The sequence below is a fragment of the Gracilinanus agilis genome, chromosome 1, assembly GCF_016433145.1.
Source record: "Gracilinanus agilis isolate LMUSP501 chromosome 1, AgileGrace, whole genome shotgun sequence".
NCBI classification, from domain to species: domain Eukaryota; kingdom Metazoa; phylum Chordata; class Mammalia; order Didelphimorphia; family Didelphidae; genus Gracilinanus; species Gracilinanus agilis.
Genome location: NC_058130.1, coordinates 672,278,175 through 672,297,357, shown reverse-complemented (window position 1 = coordinate 672,297,357; position 19,183 = coordinate 672,278,175). Strand labels below are relative to the sequence as shown.

General features: G+C 40.0%; 1 protein-coding gene across 1 annotated transcript; it reads left to right on the top strand.

The window, feature by feature from the left end:
- The first annotated feature begins 3,590 nt into the window (after nt 1-3,590).
- Nucleotides 3,591-18,705, top strand: LOC123231955 (ferritin heavy chain B-like). The gene is made up of 4 exons (XM_044658281.1): nt 3,591-3,692; nt 11,839-11,985; nt 16,579-16,704; nt 18,541-18,705. The coding sequence occupies exons 1-4, from the start codon at nt 3,591-3,593 to the stop codon at nt 18,703-18,705; spliced, it is 540 nt and encodes a 179-aa protein (XP_044514216.1).
- The last annotated feature ends 478 nt before the right edge of the window (nt 18,706-19,183 follow it).

Genomic DNA, 19,183 nt, shown 5'->3' with positions numbered 1-19,183 from the left:
ATTGTCCTGGGTCATTGCATTGCTGCTAGTACAGATGCCCATTACATTCAATTTTACCATAGTATATCAGTCTCTGTGTACAATGTTCTTCTGGCTCTGCTCCTTTCACTCTGCATCAATTCCTGGAGGTCATTCCAATTCACATGGAATTCCTCCAGTTCATTTTTCCTTTCAGCAAAATAGTATTCCATCACCAACAGATACCACAATTTGTTCAGCCATTCCCCAATCGAAGGACTCATTTTCCAATTTTTTGGAAAGAGCACAGCTATAAATATTTTTGTACATGTTTTTTTCCCTATGATCTCTTTGGGGTACAAACCCAGCAGTGGTATGTCTGGGTAGAAGGGCAGGCAGTCTTTTAAAGCCTTTTGGGCACAGTTCCAAATTGCCATCCAGAATGTTTGGATCAATTCACAACTCCACCAGCAATGTATTAATGTCCCAATTTTGCCACGTCCCCTCCAATATTTATTACTTTCCTTTGCTGTCATTTTAGCCAATCTGCTAGGTGTGATGTGATACCTCAGAGTTGTTTCACTCCAGGGGTGAGGAAATTGAAGCCCAGAGAGGTCACAATTTGCCCAAGGTCATACAGATAAGCATGAGAAGTAGACTGCAGACCCAGGTTCTTTGACTCCAAAGCCAGTGTGTTCTCTTTTTGAACATGGCATCCTGCCTTTCACCATCCCTTATTTGGACTATTGTTGTAACTTCCTAATCAATCAGTCTCCTTGCCTTCACGTAGCTGTCAAAATGGTACTCCTAAAACTCAGGTCTGACCATGTTATACCTCTACTCAATAAACTCCAGTGTTTCTCTATTTCCTTCAGGATTATCATTATTCTTGTTAAAAATAACAATAGCAAGCATTTCATAGCATTTTAGGTTTGCAAAGTGCTTTATATATGTATATTATCTCATGTCATTTCACAACAACCCTGTGAAGTGGGTGCTACTATTGATCATTGCCATGTTGTAGATGGGAAAACTGAGGATACGAGAAGAATAAATACAATATTGTCCTTTTGATATTTAAAACTCTTCATGATCTGGCTTAATCCTACCTTTCTAGATTTATTATGCATTACACCCTTTCACACACTTTGCAGTCCAGTCAAATTATCTTCTACATTGTTTCACATATGATATTTCATCTACTTTCATGCCTGGAATGTTCTCCCTTCTTACTTCTGCCTAATTTCTGCCTAATCCCTAATTTCCTTCAAAGCTCCACATGAATCACTTTAAACATGAGACTTTTCCCTTTTTAAAAAATTTAACTCATAAATATATCTCAATTACATGTAAAATTTAAACAATTGTTTAAAAATATTTTGAGTTCTAAGTACTTTTCCTCCTGCTCCGTCCCACCCCTTGAGAAAAAAAAAAAAACATATCCATTATAAATGTGAAGTCATGTGAAACACATTTCCTTATTGGCCATTTTGCAAAAGAAAACACTAAAAAAAAATAAAGTAGGGGTAAACTGTGCGGGTCAGTGGATTGAGAACTAGGCCCAGAGATGGGAGGTCCTGGGTTCAAATTTGACCTCAGACACTTCCTAGCTGTGTGACCCTGGGCAAGTCACTTAACCCCCATTGTCTAGCCCTTACCACTCCTGCTTTAGAACAAACACACAGTATTGATTCCAAGATCAATCAATAAGGGTTTAAAAAGATAATAAAGTTTAAAAAAAAAGCATGCTTCAATCTGTACTCAGAGTTCATCAGTTCTCTATCTGGAGGTAGATGGCATTTTTCATTATGGATCCTTTGAAATTGTCTTGAATCATTGTCATGATCAAAGTAGCTAAGTCTTTTATGGTTGGTTATCCTTCTAATATTGCTGTTGCTGTTTACAATGTTCTCCTAATTCTGCTCATTTTACTTTGTTTATCATTTCTTATTCATCACAATCATACCACAACTTGTTCAGCTGCTCCCCAACTGATGGGCATCCCCTCAGTTTCCAATTCTTTACCACACAAAAAGAACAACTATAAATATTTTTGTACAAATAAACCCTTTTTCCTTTTCTTTGATCTCTTTTGGTACAGACCTAGTAGTGGTAATGCTGGTTCAAAGGGTATGCATGCACAGTTTTATAGCCCTTTGGACATAGTTCCAAGTTGTTCTCTCGAAAGGCTGGATGGATTCACAACTCTACCAACAGTACATTAGTGTTCCAATTTTTCCACATCTCCTCCAGCATTTGTCATTCTCCTTTTCATCATGTGAGCCAATCTGATAGTAGGAGTATCTCAGAGATGATTTAATTTACATTTCTCTAATCTTATCTAGAGCATTTTTTTCACATGTGTGTAGATTTCTTTTTCTGAAAACTGCTTAGGGGATGGCTTTTATTTATTTATTTTTTATAAATTTAGTTCAGTTCCCTATGTATATTTGAGAAATGAGAATTTTATTTTGGACCTTTTCTTAATCCCTTCTCCAAGTGTGTCTTTGCCAAAATTACCCTTTTTATATATTTGTTGCTTTCATTCATGCTCAATTCTTTGTGACCCCATTTGGGGTTTTCTTTTTTTTTTTTTTTAAATTTTTTTTTAAACCCTTGTACTTCGGTGAATTGTCTCATAGGTGGAAGAGTGGTAAGGGTGGGCAATAGGGGTCAAGTGACTTGCCCAGGGTCACACAGCTGGGAAGTGGCTGAGGCCGGGTTTGAACCTAGGACCTCCTGTCTCTAGGCCTGACTCTCACTCCACTGAGCTACCCAACTGCCCCCACCATTTGGGGTTTTCTTGGCAAAGATACTAGAGTAGTTTGTTATATCCTTTTCCAGTTCATTTTTACAGATGAGGAAACAGAGGCAAACAGGGTTAAATGATTTGTCCAGGGTCACCCAGCTAGTAAATGCCTGAGGCCACATTTGAACTTAGAAAGTTGAGTTTTTCCTGACTCCAAGCCCAGCACTCTGTCCACTGAGCCATTTAGTTATACTACAGCAACTCTGTGAGGAAGATCTGGCAAGGGCTTCCATCACTTTTTTCAGATAAGCAGATAGACTCATAAAGGTAAAATGACACAGATTCTGAGGTCATCTTGTCCAACTTACTTCATTTTGCAGAGAAGGACCCTGAGTTCCAAAAAGGTGGTCCAGAGTCTTGTGAGCTTGAACAAATCTCTGGAACACCTGTAGGTCTGATGATTCTCATCTTAAAGCACTTTTTCTATTGTATCACTTTGGGTAAGAGAGAACAGCATTGGGACTTAAATCCAAGGCATATTCTCTCCACTAGTCCAGGTTGCCTCAACCTTGATAATCCTTGAAAATTAATCCATTTTTTGTCATACTATGCGTCATCCTAGCAAGGTCCTGGAGGGTTATTAGTCTGTAGGCAGTGGAGCTTCCATCACCTGGTGCAGGGCTGAATGATTTCACCTGGGGAACCAACAGATAACTTCCCACTGAATGCTGCAATGAGCTCTAATCTTTCCATTGGAGGAGAGCCCCTGCCTTCCTCCTCTTGCTCATCTGACTGGATCAAATAGACTTTATATGGGCCAGCTTAAGGAAGAAGCTGAGCTAACTTGACTTTTTCTTTAAATCTGTTCTTTTCTGCTATTAAAATGGTATCCAAGATAAGTCAGAACTTTCATCTGGAATGTGAGACATCTCTCCATTGTGTGATAAATGCATCACTGCATGCTAGTTATGTTTATTTCACCTTGGTAAGTTTCTAGGTCTCTCTGTTTTTTAGGACTTGATAGCAAACTTGAGGTAACAATTTAAAAAATAATGTAATTAACAATTAAGAAAAACAAATAGAATGGTCCTCTCTGAAAACATGTGCCTAATTCTTATCTTGAGTCTGGCATCCCTTTCTGTCCAGAGGTGGAAGTGATCGTTTCCCTCACTTCTTTGAAGTATATCTGGGCTCTTACTATATCTTTTTTAAAAAATCATACCTTCTATCTTAAAATCCATACTAAATATTGCTTCTGTTATAGGAAATTTATAGATACATAGGACTTTTTGTAGTGAGTAAAGAAGCAAACCAAGCAAAAACCTGTCTGAGGCTGTGAACATTCCAAACCCAGAATGTTGAGAGAGGTTTGTCCCTGGAGACTAAGGGAGTTGACAGTTTGACCCTGGAGAGGAGGAGTGAAGCTAGAGGCTGTGGTTACTGCTCAACTAGCCTGTGGACCATTTTGGATTTTAAAAGAGAAGCTAAATCAATGAGGGATCTACAATCAAAATCTAGATAGAGTTAGGAGTTTTCCTGTTGTTGGTGGACAACAACAGAAAGCCCTATACTGCCTAGTCTTTTGGATTAACTTGCTGTTTCCTGAAGAGTTCCTGTGACCTGATTTCATCTCGATAACATCCTGGGACATGCTTTGTGAGATTCCCAAATCCCCTTTACTTTGACAGCCCTGCCAGAGTTGGTTGTTTATAGATAGAGTAGTATAGCCAGTTCCCCAAGTCAACATTCCTTGACAACTGCCCTCTCCCCTCCTTACATGTCCTTGTTAAACATTAAACAACCCTTTTTTAAAGCTTCCTGGTAGTCTCCTTCCCAGTCTTCAAGAACCCACTTAGTTTAAACTGTTTCCCTGGCTTTGTTGGTTTCTGTCACTGTTTGTTTCTCCAGCTATATGTAATATTGTATTACCTCTCCCTAATCAGCTGTGGGCTACTTTTACCCAGCTGAACTGGTATTTCCCTTCTCATTCCCTACCTATTTCCCATTCCCCCAAAGTACCTATTTGTCAGTTACCTAATCTTTCAGTTAATCTTTCACTTCCAAGGCAGAACAGCAAGGGCTCGGCAATTGGGGTTAAAAGACTTGATTGGAGTTACATAGTCAGGAAGCGTCTGAAGCTAGTTTTGAACCTAGGACTTCCATGTCCAGGCTTGGCTCTCTAAGCTACCTAGTTGCCCCTGTAGCTTTTGAATTAAAAAAAATAATAATTTTTTGTTACATTAAAATTCCCAGCTATCTCCCTCCTCCCATTTTTCCTTGCACTAGAGAAGCATCATTTGATAAAAAGATATATATATATATAAACTGTTGCTCATTTCTATTTATCATTTATTTCTCTAGAGGTGGACATCCACAAATTATTCTTCAAACAATATTCCTGTTGCTTTATATGATGTCCTCTTAGTTCTGCTCATTTTACTCTTCATAACTTCTGTTATAAAAGATGAGAGTAATCTGGATACTACCACTATTAGGCTGGTTATTAGTAGTAGTAATATGAGATATTAATCTGAGGGAGCTTTGGTTTGGTTCCCTAATGGCTGGTGCAGGGACACCCGAGTCCTGCCACCCAGCTGGATGTTATAATAACTGCCCTTCTTTATAACAGTGCCCAGGCAGGATCCCTAAAGGTCAATGGATGGGTAACCCTTTCAGGTCCCACCTGGGGTTGATTGATTATTGGTATTGGGCTCTATCAGCCTTGGATAACGTTTATTTGACTGCGTTGCTCCCTCCCCAGAGTGGTATTGGAATAACTACTCCAGGAAGGTACTTAATAACTTTTATCTATGTTGTTTAACAAGGTAAAGGAATGATCAGGAATGGGTTGGGGAATAGGTGACCCTATCACTAAATCTATGACAATAATCCCTCAGGACTGTAGGCTGTTCAGTAATGCTGGGCTTGTTCTTCACCTCCTCAGCCAAACCAGAGTAAGCAAACTGTTTGAATGATGCAAATATTGAAGATGGTTTCTCTCAGCTTCTTACTGCTAGTTGTTTGCCAGTCCTACAGCCTTCAGGAAATTCCACCCTTACCACCCTCTTCTTCTTCTCCTACCCACTTCCCGGATCCCCCTGAGGCCCAAGGATACCTAAATATCTAGAGATGGGTTAGGCGCCTAAATATCTGGGGATTCAGAGAGAATCAGAGGATCCATGATGTGACCCACAGGTCAATCAATGTTCAAGATCAAATGTCCAAGGCAAGAGTTTAGGCAAGGCTCAACCAAAGCAAAGCCAAGGTCCCAAAAGACAAGGGGTCCAAGAGTCCTTGTCAGGGGTCTGCCCAGGATATTTATACCCTCTCTGCCCAACTGCCTTTCCTCCTGTCCTCATGGCCTCTAGGAACATTCTGATGTCCAGCTGTCTTCACCTGTCCATCAAGGTGAGACTCTCAGCTCCCAGAGTCTGATTATGACATGTCATGTAGTTTTTTCCATGTTTCTAAAGAATTAACTTGCTTGTTTCTTCTTATGGCACAGTAATATTCCAACAGAGTCATATGCTACAACTTGTTTAGGCATTCCATAGTTTCAATGACTTTCTTTTTGCACCTATTTGTATTATTATTAGGTTTAATGTCTGACTCATAAGTGCTAAACAAATGTTTGCTGATTGACTAAAAGTTGATTTTTGTTTGGTGGATTGACGTTGAGAAATCAGCTGGTTAAATTGACAGTAGGGTGCTAATAAGTGGTATTGATATTGAGGAAATACTCTTTGCAATTGTTTAGATGATATTGATGTGATAAATGTTTTATACTAGAGAATATACCCAAGGGGAGGCTATAGCCAATACCATTGGGAAAACCTGGAGAGTCCTGGGGGGGGGGGTCATAGAATCTCTAGAGCTTTCCTCTAGAGACCCTTTGGAAGAGTGAGCTTAGAGCCTTTATACATTTGGGGCTTGACCTTGAATTAATAATGGGTCCTTCACATTTGCAAGGATCTACTAATTGAAGATATTTTCCACCTCAGACTTTAATTGGTGAGTTACCTAGTTTCCAGATCCAGTAGAAGAAAAAATGGCAGTTTTTTCTCCTCTGCTATTTTGGACTGAAATAAGTCATTTTAAAGGTATGCTTCTTTTACAAGTCCTTTAGGGATAACTTTTGCATAACTGAATGTTTATTTAGGAAAACCTGCTAACTTACTGACTCCTTGACAATAATTGCTTTTGTTGTTGTTGTTGTTCATTCATGTCTGACTCTTTGTTGTTGTTTTTTAAACCTTTACCTTCCATCTTAGAATTAAAACTAGGTATTGGTTCCAAGGCAGAAGAGTGGTAAGGGCTAGGAAATGGGGATTAAGTGACTTGCCCAGGGTCACACAGCTAGGAAGTGTCTGAGGCCAAATTTGAACCTAGGACCTCCTGTTTCTGGGCCTGGCTCTCAATCCACTGAACCATCCGGCTGCCTCTGTGTCTGTGTCTGATGCTTTGTCACTTCATTTGAGGTTTTCTTGGCAAAGATACTGAAGGGGTTTGCCATTTCCTTCTCTGGCTCATTTTACAGATGAGGAAATGGAGGCAAATAGGGTTGAGTGACTTGCCCAGGATCACACAGCTAGGAAGTGTCTGAAGCCAGATTTTAATTTTGAAAGAGTCCAGCTCTAGTTCCTTATCCATTAGGCCACCTAGATGCCCCAGATTGCTATTGAAGCTAATATGAGAAATATCATTTTTTAGCCTTCAAATGGTGGTGCCTAGCTGAGAAATGTTTATTTAATTTATTTTTTAACAAATCTAGAGAGTCTGCTTACCTAATTTTGAACTTCTTAAATGTATCAAGTTCACAGGATAAATTGTCTGCTGTTCTGGAAGACCCCAAATTAGTTTCAAATGCTCAATCCCTTTTCAGTCACACTTTTTAAAAAAATTTTTTAGAAATTTTTTAAACCCTTAACTTCTGTGTATTGGCTCCTAGGTGGAAGAGTGGTAAGGGTGGGCAATGGGGGTCAAGTGACTTGCCCAGGGTCACACAGCTGGGAAGTGTCTGAGGCTGGATTTGAACCTAGGACCTCCCACCTCTAGGCCTGACTCTCAATCCACTGAGCTATCCAGCTGCCTCCAGAGTCACACTCTTGCTGGGGCTTATTTGATCTTTCTTTTCTCTTTAAATGAATTTGCTATTATTGTTAGTAGTATAAATTCCTTTCAAATGGTCTTTGAAGAAGAAAAGATTCTTTGGGGAAATATATCTTGTCACTTGGTGTAGGGATCCAATGGAAATATGCTTGGATCTTTAAGGTGATTACCCATGGTAAAGGGACTCTCAGATAAAATTTGGTGCACCCTATATACATAGAAAGGGATAGTTAGAAATTTTGTCCAGACCCCACTTAGGATGTTGCTATGTCTTGAGAGAAGTTTGCTTGTTTGCTACCAAAGACAATTTGGTTTCTCTCCTGAAGGAAAAAGGGGTGATTTCTGCTGATTCCAGTGCCCTAATCTCTTTAGGGAAATACCTACATACACTGGAATCTCTGTAGGGATTAAGTTTTCTTTCTAAGAACTGAAGCTTAATTTTTTTTCCCTTTTAAAATTTGTCATTGATTAAACCAAACCTGCACTGGAGTGCATCAATTCAGTTTCTCACCTGAGCGCACAACTGTGTAATAAGGGATATTGAATCTTATTCTTTTTTGTATTTGTATTTACCAATGGTTGTTAGTGATTTGGGAAGGTTCTTGACTTGATATAATCCTGGGTTTGGCAGTTGGAAAGATGGCTGTTCTAAGCAGTTGAAGAAAAAATCCTGCTCAGACTAGTTATATAAAACTCTTTATTATAACTTTTAAAATGGTAAGAAAGGGAAAGGAAAAGGAAGCAGAAAAATAATTATAGTAAAATATTCCCTAATATGAATAAAATCTAACCTATATTTCCCAAATCTGCATCACAAGAGGCAGCTTCTTGATTACTGAAGGTAATCTTCCTTAATCTACACTAACTCAATTTCCCAATTATCTATCTTTCTATCCTAAATCTAAATTATACATTTTATAAACAGTAATCAATTAGAACTGGATTTCTTCCTTCAGCTCAGATGTAACTTGGGCTGTCAGAATTTTTTACAAACACCATCATTCAACTGCTACCCTCTCCTGCCACCTAAGGTGAAACAGAGGAACTGTAACCACTCTTCTCTTGTCTGCCAGGATGTTTTCAAGAAATAATTTCACCAGATTTTCTCCAATTCACAGAACAAGCTCCTTGAACAACCTTCTTTATTCAGGACAGTCCAAAGAATGATTCTTCGTCCAACTGCCTTTCCCAAGGCTTCTTGGGAAAGTTCTCTTCCCATCATCCTTTTAAGATTCCATTCTGCCTTAAAGAAATCCAGCTCCCTCCTATATCTAACTTATGCGTAATCTTTTATTGCTTACTTAATTAACAAATACTATAACAAATGCAAATAGACATCTTTTGTTCTAGGTCCTTCTGTGGGGAGCTGCCTGTGTTCTGGGAGGCTCTGAAGGGATCAAGTTTTGTTGTAAAATAGGAATCTCAACTTGCTTACCTTATTATTATTATTATTATTATTTTTTGGTCTTTGAGTAGGGGAAGATATTTTGAGCAAGATAGCTTTGTTCATATAAAGGAAGGACTAATCACTAGTAAACTTTGCAAAATGTTCAGTATAGACCGAGTTTGTATTTGGGAGAAATTGTGTTCTTTATATAAAAGATCTGTATGTATGTTTTGGCACTGGGGAATTATGCAAAAGGCCAATGCTTCTTCCTTTCCTAGAGGAGTGCTCTTTTTTTCCCTTTAAAAATTTTTATTTTGAATATTTTCCCATAGTTACATGTTTCATGTTCTTTCCCTCTCCCTCCCCCCCCCCACTGTAGCTGATGCACAATTCCATTGGGTTTTACATGTATCATTGATTAAGACCTAATTCCATATTATTTATAGTTGGACTAGAGTTATTGTTTAGTGTCTACATCCCCAATAATATCCCCATCAGCCCATGTGTTCAAGCAGTTGTTTTTCTTCTGTTTCTACTCCCACAGTTCTTCCTCTGAATGTGGCTAGTTTTCTTTCTCATGAGTTCCTCAGTTTTGCTCTGGATCTTTGTTGTTAGGAGTTGTTCTTATTTAGAGATGAACAGTGTACTTAAAATACCCGTTAGCTAACTTGCAGAGAATGGCAATTTTATAAATGGGTATAGAAGGTGCCTGGGTCAAGCTCTAGCTGTTGCCAATCCACATGGACCCTCACTGGGGGTGGAAAGGATGGGTTAAGTCAGGTTAACAAACATTTAAAACCTATACTGTACTAGGCATTGTACTAATCACTGGGAATATAAAGAAAGACAAAGACAATCTCATTCCCAAGGAGCCCATAAGCTAATGGGAAAGACAACATGCAAATTGGTCATTTCAGTTGTGTTCTCTTGAAGACTACATTTGGGCTTTTCTTGGCAAAGATACTGGAGTGGTTTGCCATTTCCTTCTTGGCTCATTTTACAGATAAGGAAACTGAGGCAAACATGATTAAGTGACTTACCTAGGGTTATTCCCTTAAATAAGCATCTGGGGTCATATTTGAACTTGGGAAGATAAGTCTTCCTGACTCCAGGTCTGGTGCTCTATCTCTTGTTCTACCTAGCAGTGCCAATACACAAATAACTATGCACGAATAAGATCTGTACAGGATAAGTTGGAGATAATCTCAGAAGGAAGGCACTAGCATTAAGGAGGGATGGGAGCACTCAGGAAAGACTTTTTATAGAAGGTGGGTTTTTAGCTGAGCTTCAAAAGAAGTCAAGGAAAGCAGGAGGTGAAGATGAGGAGGACAAAAAGATGTCTAGGTATGGGTGGGTCCATAGTCCATAGATGGGAGTATCTTGTGTAAGGAATAGGAAGGCCACCATTGTCACTGGATTACTGTATATGGAAGATTATGCATGGAAGACTATAGAATATATGAGGTTCTCAGGTCATTCCACAAAATCTAATGATCTAGAATAATAGGAGAAATGGGAGTAATTAAAGTTCTGGGTCTTGGGAGCAGGAATCATTGTGATTTAAAGAATAATAGACATTCCCTTCCTTTTTAAGGGACAAAACAAAGCAAGTCGGCCTTTGGTACCCCCAGACTTTTTTTTTTTAATATCTATATCCCTTATCTTCAGAAGAATAGAAACTCCTTGAAGGCCAGGACTATATCAAATTCCATTTTTTTGTATCCACGGTGCCTTGTACATATGGTGCTTAATATATATTTATATTGAGTGGTTAAACCTTTCCTGGGAATCAAAGGCTGTTCTAAATTCCTTGGGTCAACCACCTCTCCCATGCCCCTTAGCTCGTCACCCCCCAACTCCTTAGTGTTTCATTCACTAAAATTTACTTCTTTTGTTTTGTGCCCTTCCCAAACTCCCATTCCCTCATCCACTGAATTGAACAGGCATTTATTCAGGACCTATTGTGGGCCAGGCACTGCACTAAGTGCTTCATAAGTATCTCATTTGAACCTCACAGAAATCGTGGGAGATAGGTGCTATTATTGTATCCATTTTATAGTTGAGGAAACTGAGGCAGACAAAGTGATCTGTCCAGTTTCAGATAGAGGTAGGATTTCAACTTTGGAACTTTGATCTTCTTGGTTCCAGGACTATTATTTTATCCAGTGAGTCACTTAGCTGCTTCAAGTTGGAGGTGAACATAGGCTCATTTTATGCTTAAGTATGAATGATAGTCCTTTTACTTTTCCAGAGCTATTTGTAATCTTATGATGCAGGCTGTCTCAGTCTTTAAGTTGTCTGAAATGACCATTAGTATAAAGTCAACTTGTCAAGCTAGTCTTACTTGATTAGTGTGGGAAATTTTTCTTCTTTCCTCTTCTTTTTTCTCCTTCAAAAAAAGGGGAATTGATCAATTTATATTAAATACCGGAGAAGTAAAGTGACTTGTCCATTGTCATCCAGCAGTATCTAAGTTAATGCCTCCATGGGGACCTTCCCTTGTCCTCTACTAGGAAGGAGATTTGAGGTCATGTTTATATCTCCTAATACATATGCCAGTATGCTTCTCCATTAACTACCCATAGTTACTGATCTGATAATTCCCCCTCTTACCTCACTCCCTTCTCTCCTAAAGGCCCTTCACTTTGCTCGGCATGATGTAGCATTAAAAAACTTCAACAAGTTCTTCAAAGAAAGGTGTCAGGAGAAGATGGAACAAACAGAGAAATTGTTCCTGTACTTGCACAGGAGAGGGGGACACATCTCTCTATATGACATCAAGGTAATCTTTTTTGTCAATTAAAAATATCCTTGGGACCTGTTTGTACAAGAATAGTTATAGCTGTGCTCTTTGTAGTGGCAAAAAATTAGAAAATGAAGGGGTGTCCTTCAATTGCAGAATGACTGAACTAATTGTGGTATGTGATGGTGATGGAGTACAATTGTGCTCAAAGGAATAATGAACTGGAGGAATTCCATGTGAACTGGAAATATCTCAAATTGATATGGAGTGAAATAAGCAGAACCAGGAGAACATTGTACACAAAGACTGTAACATTGTGGGATGATCAAATGTGATTGACTTTGCTACTATTGTGAGGAGGATTACTTAGTTAAAAGCAATGCAATGATCTAGTACAATTCTGAGGGACTTATGAGAAAGAATGCTATCTACATCTAGAGAAAAAAAACTGCTGGAGTAGAAATTCAGAAGAAAACATGTGATTTATCACTTGTTTATATGGGCATGTGATTTAGGGCTTTGGTTTTAAAGGATTATTCTTTTACAAAAATGAATAACATGGAAATGGGTTTGAGTGATATGTGTGTGTGTGTGTGTGTGTGTGTGTGTGTGTGTGTGTGTGTGTGTGTGTGTGTGTGTATAATCCAGTGGAATTGCTTGTCCACTCTGGGAGGGGGCAGGGAAATAACATGAATCATGGAACCATGGAAAAAATGTAAAATAAAAAAAATCTGAAAAAGCAATGTCCTTGGTTCCAGATTTTTTCTTTCTACCCTTCCCCTATCCATTAAGAAAGCAAGGATACCCATTATATACATGAAGTCATGTAAAATATATTTCCACATTAATCATGTTGTGGGTGGAGAAGAAAAATGAAGAGAAAAAATATGCTTCAATCTGCACTCAGTGTCTATAAGTTTTCTCTCTGGAGGTGAAGAATATTTTTCATCATGAATTCTTTGGAATTGTCATATCATTGTGTTGATCGATGTAGTTAAGTCTTTCAGAGTGTATTTTATTTACCATATTGCTGTTCTAAAAGTTGCCACCAGGAGTTGGTGGTCCGAGGTCACATCTGCACCACGTCTTGCTCTAACATCTAGAAGGCTTCTTCTCCACTTGCGGGAAACTGTGATGTGATCTATCTGATTTTTCATCCTTCCATCAGGCGAAGTCCAGGTTGACTTATGAATTTTCTTGTGTGGGAATATAGCACCCCCAATAACAAGATTGTTAAAGGTGCAGAAATCCGTAAAGAGCTCTCCATTTTCATTACAGGTGCCTACTCCATGCCTTCCCATGATGAATTCCTTTCCTGTGTTATCTTCTCCTACCTTTGCATTCAAGTCTCCCATAACGATCTTCAGGTCTCTTCTTGGTGTGCCATCAAGTAGTGCCTGTAGGGAGCTGTAAAACTCTTCTTTTTCCACTTCCTCTGCCGCATTGGTGGGTGCGTAGCATTGGATGATGGTGATCTTCTTCCCCTTTGAGTTGAACCTTGCTGACATAAGCCTTGACGAGATAGGTTCCCAACCTATCAGCGCCTTTTTTGCTTCAGGTGTCATGAGCAGCGCTACTCCCAAAAAGTGGAATGACTGGCCCAAGGTCAAAAGGCTAATAAGTGCCTGAGGCCAGATTTGAACTCAGGAAGATTAATCTTTCAGGCAGATTACACCATGAGTTCAACGTGCAAGATCTAAAGACCAGAGAGGAAAAAGAAGCATTCAATTGCGAAATCAAGAACAGGTTCACAGCCTTGACAGGACTCACGGGAGAGACAGTTGAAAACCACTGGACCAAATTCCAGCAGACCTGGAAGATCACCTGTGCAGAAGTCGTGAGAAAGAGAGAGAGAAAGCACAAGGAATGGTTAACACAAGAGACATGGGCCAAGATACAACAGAGAAGAGATTTGAAACAGAAGATCAGCCAGTGCCAAGATCAACAGGAGAAAGAACTTCGAACACAGTACTGGGAAATTAACCGTCAAGTCAAGAAGAGCACAAGATATGACAAGAGACGGTTCATTCACGATATGACCGAAGAAGCAGAAATAGCAGCTGGGCAGGGGAACATGAAGAGGCTATACGAAATAACAAGAACTCTATCGGGAAAGAACTACAACCCTAGCAAGCCAGTGAAGGACAAGACTGGCAAGACAATAACAAGCGATGCAGGGCAGAGAGCCCGATGGACAGAGCATTTCGAGGAGATCCTGAACCGACCGCCTCCACCAACTGTTCCGGACATACCACCAGCCACTGAACTGCTTCAGGTGAACACGGGCCCACCTACCAAAGTTGAGATCATCAAAGCCATCAAGACCATGAAAAATGGTAAGGCTGCAGGTCCAGACGGCATCCCCCCTGAGGCACTCAAGGCAGACCCAGAAATGTCAGCGGAGATGCTACAACCCCTCCTGCAGAAGATCTGGGAACAGGAACAAGTCCCGACAGACTGGAAACTAGGCTACCTGGTGAAGCTACCCAAGAAAGGTGACCTATCCCAATGCAGCAATTGGCGAGGAATCATGCTTCTATCCGCTCCCAGCAAAATCCTGACCAGAGTCATCTTAGAGAGACTGAAGGAGGCCTTGGACAAGAAGCTGAGAATAGAACAAGCAGGGTTTCGTCAGCACAGATCGTGCACCGACCACATCGTCACCCTAAGAATCATCATCGAACAGTCCATCGAATGGCAGTCCCCCCTCTACATGACTTTCGTGGATTTCGAGAAGGCATTTGACAGCATGGACAGGAACATCATCTGGAGATTGATGCAGCATTACGGGATTCCCCCAAAGCTCATCAACATCATCCAGCGGTTATACGAAGACTTTACCTGCCAGGTCATCCATAATGGGAAACTGACGGCTCCCTTCACAGTGAAGACCGGAGTGAAGCAAGGCTGCATGCTTTCGCCCCTTATCTTCTTGATGGTCATAGATTGGACCATGAGAAGAATTACCAAGGACAACAATACGGGCATTCAATGGACTCACACCAAGCAGCTCGAGGACCTTGACTTCACGGATGACATCTGTCTCCTTTCTCACAAGCAGCAGGATGCACAAGCCAAACTTGCATGTCTCTCTGAAGAGGCAGAGAAAACAGGTCTGAAGATCAACAAGAAGAAGACCAGGTGATCACAGTCAACAGCAGACAGGACCTGCCAATCCAACTACAGGGAGAAAACATCAAGGAGACGGACCACTTCACCTATTTGGGTAGCATCGTCAGTAAGGACGGCGGAGCAGATGAGGACATCAGAAACTGAATCAACAAAGCCAGACAGGCATTTAACACCCTGCGGTCTGTCTGGATCTCCAGAGCACTGTCCCTCCTCACTAAGCTCCGAATCTTCAATACCAACGGAAAGGCTGTCCTCCTGTATGGATCAGAAAGCTGGAGAGTGACGAGTGCTAACACCAACAAACTCCAGGTCTTTGTTAATAGATGTCTACGCTACATCTTGAACATCAGATGGCCTGAAAAGATCTCCAATGCTAGTCTCTGGGAAAGAACAATCCAGTATCCCATTAGTTAGGACATAAAGAAACGTAAGTGGAGATGGATAGAACATACGCTAGGAAAACCAGAAGACAACGTAGCCAGACAAGCATTGAGCTGGAACCCTTCAGGGAGGAGGAAAGTCGGAAGACCAAAACAGACCTGGCGAAGATCTGCTGAAAATGAAACAAAAACAGTCGGAATGACATGGGCCCAGCTGGGGGAAGTTGCCCAGAACAGAGTCCGCTGGCGTGAGATGGTTGCGGCCCTATGCTCCTAAGGAGTCAACAGGAATAATAAATAATAATAATAATAATATTGCTGTTACCGTGGACAGGGTTTTCCTGGTTCTGTTTCCTTAAATGAATTCACATAAGTCTTTCCAGATTTTTCTGAAACCACCTGCTTATTATTCCTTACAGCACAATAGTACAACATCACAATCATATATCACAACCTATTTAGCTATTCCCCAGTTGATTGGCATCCCCTCAATTTCCAATTTTTTTGCCACCACAAAAAGAGCTGCTATAAATGTTTTTGTACCTGTAGACCTTTTACTTTTTATTTAATCTCTTTGGGATCCAGACCTCATAGTGGTATTGCTGGGTCAAAGGGTATGCACAGTTTTTTAGACTTTTGGGACATAATTCCAAATTGTTTTCCAGAATGGCTAGACCAGTTCACAACTCTAACAGTGTATTAATGTCCCTATTTTCTGCATCTCTTCAAGTATTTGTCATTTTCCTTTTCTGTCATGTTAATTAATCTGAGTGAGGTGGTACCTCAGAGTTGTTTTAATTTGAATTTTTAATAGTGATTTTAGAGCATTTTAATATGAACAAGGAGTTTTCAGGAAAAAAATCAAAGCTATCATTTTTTTTTTTCTGAAAACTCCTTGTTCATATCCTTTGAACATTTTTCAGTTGGGTAATGGCTTTTATTTCTGTAAATGTGAGATCTCATCAATTTTGATTTTATAGTAACAGATGTGTCCAAGTCAGAATTCCCTGGGTACTAATGAGGGATTGAGGAATGTTATAGGCACTTCTCACAGCCTCATGTAGATGGGAAGGACCTAGACAGACAAGTATCTAAAGTATCTTTCTGACAATTCTTACAGAAACCAGAAATGAGTGAATGGGCAGGTTCCCTTGATGCTCTGGTCTCAAGTCTGGAAGTTGAAAATTTTATTAAGCAATCCATGTTGGATTTACACCGAGTGGCAAGGCAGAAATCTGATCCAAATGTAAGTAAAGAGCAGAAGCTTTTCAAACATTTATTCAGTGCCTACCATGTGCAGAGTCCTCTGGATAGTCAGGGAGTTGTAAAGTTTAGGTAACAGAACCTATCCTCATAGTAGGGGATATCCTATTCTTGCCCTATAAGGGAACAATACTGTCTAGTAGAATGGCCATTGGTTCTGGAGTCAAAGACCTGGGTGCAAATCTTACAACTGATGGGACAAATAAATCCCTTAAGTCCTCTGGCTAAGGGGACTTCTATTTCCTCATTAGTAAAATCAAAGGGTTGAAGAGATATATCATTATCTTTCTTTGGGAAGAAGGTTGGTAATCCTTTTCCCCCACCCAGTTCTCAACTTCCCTATTTTTGTTGAGGGTAGCTCTAATCTTTTGTTCAGGTTCATTAACTCTGATTTGACCTTGATTCTTGTTCCCACTTTCCCCCAATATCCAATTAACTTCCAGTTCATAGACTCTGCTTCCCCAAGATCTTTTATCTGTCCTTTGCTCTATATTTCCACACTTTAGTGCTCTTACTCAATTTAGACCCTTGCCATATTGCCTGAGTCAGGACCTGGGTTCAAATCCCATCTCTGATACTTGGGTATCAGATAACAGATCTTCCCAATTAGTATCTCTGCATCCAGTTTCTTCCCCTCTAATCCTTCTTTTACATAGCTGGTAAACTAAAATGACCTCAGACCTGTGCTTGAGGAACATGTCTTTCTCTTGCTCCAGTGGTTCCTCCTTGTTTCTAATAAAATCTTCTCTCTAGCCTCTAAAATCTTTTACTCTATGACTACAGTCCATCCCTCACTCATGACAAACATCTTCTTTTCATAGTCAGTCCACGAACTTTATTTAGTGTTTACTATATGTCCTAGGCACTGTGCTAAGTTCTGGGGATACAAAAAGACAAAAACAATCTCCACCCTCCAAGAGCTTCCATTCTAAAGGGGGAGACAACTTGCAATTAGCTGGGTCCACCCAAGATAAATGCAGAGTAGATGGGGTAAAAATGTCAGAGAGTAAAATGGGACTGGGAGAAGGTGCAGAAGGTTCAGAGCCAAGTCCTGAAGGAAGTCATGGAAACTGCTCATCATCCTAGTTGACCTTCTTGCTCTGTCTTCTGTCTCTATCCCTTTGAACTGACTGTTTACCATGCCTAGAAAATATACTCCCATCTCTTGGGATTTCTAGCTTTCTTCAAGGGTCGGATCAGATGCCACCTTCTGCTCAAGACTTTTCTCAGGTTTCTCTGTGTATATTGTAGCATCCATGTGCCCCTTGGAGTTCCAGGGGGCACTATGGAATTCTGTGATGCAGCTTGAACCCCTCTCAGAAACATGGATGCTACAGTATGTAGTATGTATAGATGCCCCTGTAAAAATTAAAATGAATATATAATAACTTTAAATATTATATTTTTATAAGACTTATTAATAATCACTAGAAGCAAAGGAATAAAAAGGTAACAAAAGAAAACCATATGCCAAGCTAATCTATCTGTTCAAAAGTACCCCATTCACAGCTACCCTCATTCCAAGAGAAGAGAGCTAGACACAGAAATCCACCAAATTTATCTCCTATCTACATCAGCCTGTATCTGACAGGAAGTCAGTGGGCTCTTGGATAATGTAATTTTAAAGGTACAAGATTTTCAATTACACACCCCACCTATATACACAAATTTGCCATCGATGTTCATGCTCCTAATAAGATTATCAAGGGCAGGGATTGTTTTTTTCGTCTCCATATTCTTAGAGGACCTGGGAGATAGCAGGTACTTCAGTTCTAATGGAAGAAATGATTGAAATGAATCTATGATTTTTCTCCTACAGCTCTGTAATTTTTTGTGGCCACTGATAGATGACGAAGTGACCATCATGAAATGTCTAGCAGATCATATCACTAACTTAAAGCGCTTGGGATTGCCATTTCTTAAGACTGGAGAGTACATGTTTGATAAGTACACCCTAGGAGAAAGCTGCAAAGTCCCACACTGAGACCCTAAAGCATCGGATCCTTGAACAAAAATCACAGATGACTGATGAACAACATCCCTGCAGTTCTTCCCTCACGATACGAAGAATAAATTATTTGGCATTTCAAGTGCTATTTCTTCTTGAATGATTCATAATAATAATCTGTCCTTTTGGGTCTATGTGAAAACTGTGCTGGATTAGTGAGGGAGGAAAGATACAGGAGATTATTAGGAAATCTGTTCAACTGAACAGTACATCTATTAAGAGCCTGTTGTAGGCAAGCGAGTAGGTAGCAGGGTGGATAGAGTGCTGGGCTTAGCGTTATGAAAACTCATCCACCTGAGTTCAAATCTGGTCTCAAACACTAGTTGTGTTAACCCTGTTTGCCTCAGTTTCTTTATCTGTAAAATGAGTTGGAGAAGGAAATGGCAAACCAGTTCAGTATTTGTGCCAAGAAAATTCCAAATGGTGTGACAAAAATTTGGATACAACTAAAAAC

What these genes read in the sequence shown, in the direction of transcription:
- LOC123231955 (XM_044658281.1), top strand. Translation starts at nt 3,591, where the DNA reads ATGGTATCCAAGATAAGTCAGAACTTTCATCTGGAATGTGAGACATCT. An exon ending in GTTATGTTTATTTCACCTTG is followed by an intron (nt 3,693 to 11,838) that starts GTAAGTTTCTAG and finishes TCTCTCCTAAAG; the next exon opens with GCCCTTCACTTTGCTCGGCA. An exon ending in GGCAGAAATCTGATCCAAAT is followed by an intron (nt 16,705 to 18,540) that starts GTAAGTAAAGAG and finishes TTTCTCCTACAG; the next exon opens with CTCTGTAATTTTTTGTGGCC.